The sequence below is a fragment of the Hydractinia symbiolongicarpus genome, chromosome 13 (assembly GCF_029227915.1).
Source record: "Hydractinia symbiolongicarpus strain clone_291-10 chromosome 13, HSymV2.1, whole genome shotgun sequence".
NCBI lineage: Eukaryota > Metazoa > Cnidaria > Hydrozoa > Anthoathecata > Hydractiniidae > Hydractinia > Hydractinia symbiolongicarpus.
Genome location: NC_079887.1, coordinates 13,221,478 through 13,228,568, shown reverse-complemented (window position 1 = coordinate 13,228,568; position 7,091 = coordinate 13,221,478). Strand labels below are relative to the sequence as shown.

The 7,091-nt window shown below is 32.9% G+C and overlaps 1 protein-coding gene across 1 annotated transcript; it reads right to left on the bottom strand.

Moving 5' to 3' along the window:
* Positions 1-4,116: 4,116 nt before the first annotated feature.
* On the bottom strand, positions 4,117-6,876 carry LOC130623762 (cytochrome P450 4C1-like). The gene has a single exon (XM_057439279.1). It carries the CDS (start codon positions 6,500-6,502, stop codon positions 5,024-5,026), a length of 1,479 nt encoding a protein of 492 aa, XP_057295262.1. The 5' UTR covers positions 6,503-6,876; the 3' UTR covers positions 4,117-5,023.
* Between the last annotated feature and the right edge of the window lie 215 nt (positions 6,877-7,091).

The following is a 7,091-nucleotide window of genomic DNA, read 5'->3' as shown; positions in this document are numbered from 1 at the left end:
GGCAATATTGTGCAAAAAAATTTTTTCGCGAAAGTTAATCAGGGTAAAGTAGAAGATTTAACATTCACAACGTCATTGCGTGCTTCATTCAACTATGTTTTTAATTAAAAATTATAGGGCGCTTTAAACCAAAAGGTCAAAATACATAAGACGGCGCTGCATAGACTCACTGTTTTCTTCCTGAACTTGTCTTTTAAACACTGCGCACCTTATTTTGTGAGTGAGTTAAAAACATCAGCCTGGAAATGCAAAAAGATAGGAACATTTTGGGAAGCTTAATTTTTTAAACTTATATAATAAAATTGCGTAGTGTAAGAGTTTACTGAAATGGTGTCATTCACTCTTGTGGCTTCCCGAGTGCTGGATTCGCTAACACAGTGGTTGTAGTTTGTAATATCGATGTGTCTAAAGATTGGAATGTTGAACAGACAATTGTCATAAGGACTAATCAAACCCACAGGAAGTTGGTTAAAACCCTTAGGATAAAAAAATAAGCTAAACGGAAGAAGTTTAGTAAACAAACTGTTGGTCAGGAAAACCAATAAACATATAATCATTCAAGCTGACTCACCCAAAGTGAATGGATGTACATATTGGGAAAAATTCTTAACAAAAGATTTAAGTAAACAAAACTTGCTTCACTTTATGAACAACTCGAATCTTAATTTTTATTATACACATGAGCTATCGGTTATACGAGCAAGCTAGACGTCTACTTGAAAAGTTAACGTTAAATTAATGAGCATACATAAATACCTAGTATGTATTTACGTATCTAGTTCTGGTATTTATCTCAACAATTAATATATAGAAAAAACATCACCACTTCTAAACATTACATTTAGCCTAAAAATCAAGTAGCTTAGTTTTTATTATTTTACGCGCCGCATTCACTTTCGCGCAGCTCGATACTTTTAAGCGAAATATGCCTTCATAGCGCAGTAGGATACGCGATAACTAGATTAGCACGAAACAAAACTGAAACAAAAAACTGAATGATGTGTGAGACAGCAATGGTGAATCCAAAATTGTGTGAAAGACGAACAATTCGATTTTTACGTCAAAACAAAATGTAGTTTTTAATTTAATTTAATTTTTTATTTTCCTGAAGTTTAAAGGAATTTTTTTATCGTGTCTTTCGAAGAGATTTCCTCAATATTTTTTTGTCAAAATGATAAAAAAAGAAGCTAAAAAGTTCGACATATCGTTAAATAAACAAAAGTATGAATAATATCCTTTGGCAAACAATAAATATCCTACAATATCCTATCAAAGATCTTTTCTATAAAAGCGTGCAAAACATAGCCCATATATCAACCCCATTTGATTTCCGTCCACCGCTACGCGAGGCGGAATCTTTAAAATCGCTTCGAGGGATAGAGAGAGAGACAGCGCAGCTAGGCTGGATGTACGGGTTGTCATATTTGGGCTAAGACGCTTGATTTTCTTTGTTATTACCTGATAAGTCAATAGGAAAGCTTCGTTTCTTCTTCAACTACTACGACCTTCTAGTAGTTGCTTTGAACTATGACCAAAAGCTCTTTGAATTTTAGTTAAACTGAGTCGTCCTTTGGTGTTTTGCTGTAGCAAATTTCTTTTAGGCTTGTTTTCTTATAGGAAGGGGGGGGGTGATAATTTTAATTCGAGGTGAGGTATAGGATACAATTTTTAGGACATTTACGTTATCCGTAATGTTAGAAGATGTCGAAGGTTTTATCTGTTTACTAAAATGGGATTTTTTACATTTTTGTCGAAAAATTTTGTTGTATTTTTCATGAAAACACTTCTGGTGCAAATATTTACAATATATACATGTCTTCTGATGTAAATATACTTTACCTTGGAGTGTTAAACTCACGTTAGGCAAATTAAGATAAAAATGTTTTTTTTTGACAAAATGATGACGTCAGCAAAAAATGAAGTCACATAGTTAAAGCATTTTTTCTTCTATAATTTAATGGCGGTGGTAAATCACCACTTTCCCTCCCCTAAAAACAAGATCCAAAGTACGGGATGAAGAAAAAAAAGAAAACTTTCCTGTATTCATATTTTAAAAAACATTGAGAATTGTTTTACCCATTTGCAAACAAGGCCTTACTTTCCCTACCGACTGCGTTCTAATTTTTAATAGGCTAATGTTCCAGCTGATGTAAAGAAAATAATTTTTTTAAAATAACAATTAACTTACTGGATAAAAATCTTCCCTGCACAATTTATTGCCAAAAGAATTATACCACTACACTGTTTGTGACTGCAACATATCCAGAACTATTAACATTAATACATTGTTTTTCTTGTGTCAGCTATTCAAAATATTTCTGTCTGGATATTAAGTAATCTTAAAAAAACTGTCTACTCTCAATATTGCGGTGGGAAAATTGTCGAAGAATAACAATATAAAACACCTTATCAGAACAAAAGCTGTGAAATGCTTTAAATATTTCTAAGACTTCGGCATCAAATTACACATGAACCCGAGTTAATTTCAATATTTGAAGTGTACATGTATTTAATCAGTAGAAGCGTGAATATTCCTTAAACTAAAACAAATTAATATGAAGCTGAAACCTTGTAAAGCTGTTCTTTCATCTATTATCAGTTTACTTAAAAAGATCGTTCAGCAATTGTGTGACAAAGAAGGGTACCTAAATTAGGATTTCTTAAATTTAATATTCCCGCAGATGATTGAAATTCTTGGAAAACAAAAAGGTTTTATATATATACGTTTTTTGTTCAAGAGACAACTGAGTTAAATTTTTTAACTTGGTTGTCTCCGCTCCAATTTTGGTGGGTAGAACACAAAGGAATTAACATTCTTTCTTTTCCTTTATACTTTCATCTAGATGTCCGTATTTGTTTTCACAGCATCCAACGTCGATGCTTAACTTCTGCTGAAGTTTTTGTAGCTTGAACTTTATTCTCCATTGCAGAAAATGTTCACATCATGAGTTCCTTTTCTCTTCAATTGAATAACCGCCCTCCTGCTATTAAGTAATCCTTTAGTTCTTCTATTTAATTTTTTTTAATAATCCTAATCTGTTTTAATAACTACTAAAAGTATTTGCTTTCTGCCGTATATTTAGATCTACAAATTAAGATTTCGTGATATCCGATTCTCTAATCACTGCTTATAGAGTCAAGTCAAGAGCAGGATCACGCAATTAGAAAATTTAAATTGGTGTATTAGCTACATACGGTTCTATTGAAGCACACCTCCATGGTCATATGCACATATGATTGGATGGTATTCCTTATCAACTATTGTATATTCTTTCTATTCAAAGTTTCCAGAAATTCAATTTTTTAAAAACCGTTTTCTGGAAGAAATGTTGCCGAAGAAATGTTTACATATGATAGCCAAGAAGAAACAAATGCCATAAAAGCGTTAAATCTAAATTGACTTTTACAATTTCTATGACACAAACGGACCCCCTCCCCCACAGATAAATTTTATTATTTTCATGCTAATTAGCGATTAAGTATACGTGAAACATCAATGTAAGAAATAAGTATGGAATTTAGCTAAGAAACACGTATGACGAACGAAGTCTTGTGAATTTTTTCACAAGATACCTGTCTTAATGTCTTTACCCTATTAACACCACGTGTTTTTTGCTTTAGAATCAGAAATAATGCTACATCGTTTCATTGCTGTCACCACCTACTCTGATTCGTAGCACAATTGTGAATTGAAATAATAAAATAGAATCTCTCTAAATAGGTCAATTTAATGACTTCACGGAGAAAGATGGCAGGTGTTAAGACAGAAAGATTTCTTATGTACCGACATAAGTATAAGAGCATTTCTAAATATATATTCAAACATACTAACACAAACCTTAAAACATACCAAAAATGACCTAGCATATTTTTATGTTTGGAATCTAAATTGGCCTTTTTTGTCGTAAAATTCTTCCTCTGTAGATGGTCTGCATCTTATTTGTGATAGCAATTGACGCTTGTATGCAACATTGTATAACCAACATATATTTTTCAAGTAAAACATAGTGACTGTGGTATTGGTTTTGTCACTGTAAATGTACTGTTTCAATTCAAATACGATTGGATTAGAGGTACAAATAACTTTGTGATTCTATTGAAGACTCTTTTCCACAGTTGCCATTTTACATTTTACCTTGTAGAAACAGGTAAAGTGCGTTGATGAACACACAAATATTGTTCATGGGCTAAAAAAATTTCATGTAGAGGCGCCTAAAACCTGATCTATAGGGATAAAAGTCATTGTATTTAAACTATGTACATTTTCAGCATTAAAAGTGCACCAGGGTCATGAAACTATTAGTTTCTGTACTCTTGATTTGCTGATTAATCAATTACTTAGCGCTCTGTTCTCAGTATAAATTTTGTAAAACGTGTTTAAGGGATTAGCTACGCGTCTTAGTTTATTGATCCTCATTGCAAGATGATTACATGAAAATTAAGCAATATTCCCGAGGGGTAATTGTGCTAACAACATTATAATAGAGTGAACAAATAGATTTAAACTTTTCTTTTTTATAGAATAATCATAATAAATAGTCTGTAATTAAAAAATGCAATTTTTTAAAAATCATAAATTCTATAAGCATTAAAATCCTTTGTTCCATTATTCAATTAAAAGTTAATGAAGTTGTTTTTTTTTTGTTTAATTCTCTTTATATTTCCGCTTTCTTTAATTGTAAATTAAATCGAATTAAAACTTGTGAAAACGAAAACGTGAAATTAAACAAAATCAAAACAAAAAAGATCTTTCGACACAATAAAATTTAAAAACGCAAAAAAAAAAGAGCAAAATGTAATTTTTATGCAAATTAAAATAATATATACAGAAAAAAACCCTGATAATGATAAATATAATATTTGCGTCTTATAAATATAACCTTTTTGTGGAAGCAGTTTCGTCTTCTTCTTATTGAATCGAGTCAAAACCATCTCAATTTATGCATATCTTGGATTGAGTGAGATTGTTTATGCAATCACAGCTCTATCAGTCGAATCTATCAGGGTTAAATAACTAAAAACTTTATCTTGATGAAAACTTGATCATTAGACCATTATTGGATTTGTGAATAATCTCACAACATTCTGCGACCTCATTTTCTGCTTGGATGGAGGTAAGGCGAAAGTTCTTCATAATATGAAACAAAAATACCTTTTCCTCCAACATCGCAAACTTTTGTCCAATGCAATTACGAGAGCCAGCAGAAAAAGGTATATATGAGTAAGGATTTCTCTTCAAGAATTTTTCCTGACCAAAGCGATCCGGATTAAACGTTTTAGGCTCATCCCAATACTCTGGATTCAAATGCAGTGCATAAACATCCAGGGCAATTTCCGTACCAGAGGGAATAACATGCTTACCAATGGCGGTATCCTTTTCCAAAACACGTGCAATTAAAGGTATTGGAGGGTGTAAACGAAGTCCTTCCTTGATGACGTATTCTAAATACTTTAGTTCACGAACTTTATCAAGCACAATTCCAGGTATTAAGTCAGCTCTATCGATTTCAGCATGAAGTTTCTTTTGTACTTCAGGATGTCTTCCAAGAAGATAAAGAATCCATCCCATCCCTGTGGCTGTAGTATCATGTCCTGCAAACATAAATGTATTTACCTCTTCACGAATGCCATCAATATCGATCTCTCCTTTATCGTATAAATCCAGAAGCATATCTATGAATACTTTTTTAAAATTGTTATCTGCTGATTCAATGTTATTGCTTGATAGATTTCTTGATTGTGCACGTTTTTTAATGACATCAATGGTAAAATCATGCGCGATTTTTAGATCCTTGTAATATTCTTGTCCTGCGGAAGTAAGTTTGTATATAAAATCTGGCCATAGCCAAGGATATTTCTGACGAGTTTGAAAGTGCTGGGTCATAGAGTGCACAGATTTCACGTATTGAGCAGATGTGGATTGCTGAATATCAATTTTTACACCCATTGCTGTTTCACAAATTACATTCAATGTTGCAAGGCTAATTGGAACTTGCACGTCAATAGCTTTGTCTGCGTCGCTTTTAAGTTTCAACGCCTCAACTAAAGATTCTGCATGTTTAACAAATATGCTTACAAAATCATTTAAAATATTAAAATGAAAAGTTGGAGATATTAATCGCCTCCTGTTTTTCCATTTACTTCCATCGCTTGTCAACAGTCCTGTGCCTAGCCATCCAAAGGAAGTCCAATAAAACGTAGATTTCTTGATCAGATCTTTGCAACTTAATATCGCTTCTGCATATTCGGCATTTCCAGAGACTACAACCGGCACATATCCAAGCCAGACTTTAAAAACGTAATTAAATTGTTTTTGATATTCTTGCAGTTGACGAAAAAGTTTATGTGGTTCTCTTTCCATTTCTAAAACACTTCCAATGATAGGCAGATCAGAGGGTCCAGGAAGAAATTTCAATTTCGACGTGTAGACTCTCCAGGCCAAATGAATTATTCCGTATAAACAGAGGACCAAAATAAAAACATTAGCGATTATTTCAATCATTGTGTTCACTGCCAGCTAAAGAAAAACATGCATGGCATATAAACGATTGGTCGTTATTAAAAAACCTTTCCTTTAACTGAGCCTGTTCAACTGCACACATTTTTGTGAATTTAGATTAACTCTGGCAAAATTTCTATATACTAAGTAGCTAGCCCGTGGAAAAATCTTTCAGAAATTCGCTCATTGCTACGCGTAATCACCACCTGTTGCTCACGGACGGAATGTCGGGTGTATTGTCATGGACTAGTCGTTAACCCTTGGAGAAATCCACTAGTTCGCCTTTTCAGCTTGTATTACGCTGCAGGGATGTCCGAAAAAAGCTGCGCTTTAAACAGACAAAATACGGCAGAAAATCTCCGCTAATTATCATGTGCTGGATACAAATAATTTAAATTTACAATAATTTAAAATTACAATCCTAGTCAAAGCTGGTAGGGTAGCGATAGTTCGGCCTTTTTTAAAAGAAAACAGCAGAAAGTATCGAATGTCCAAAAAGGACATTCGATACTTTCGCTACTTTTGCTGCTATCCTTGAATGAAGAAAGAAATTTTCGTTTAAACCCTTACAAATGCAGTATGCAAGTATTTA

What these genes read in the sequence shown, in the direction of transcription:
- LOC130623762 (XM_057439279.1), bottom strand. Translation starts at nt 6,502, where the DNA reads ATGATTGAAATAATCGCTAATGTTTTTATTTTGGTCCTCTGTTTATAC.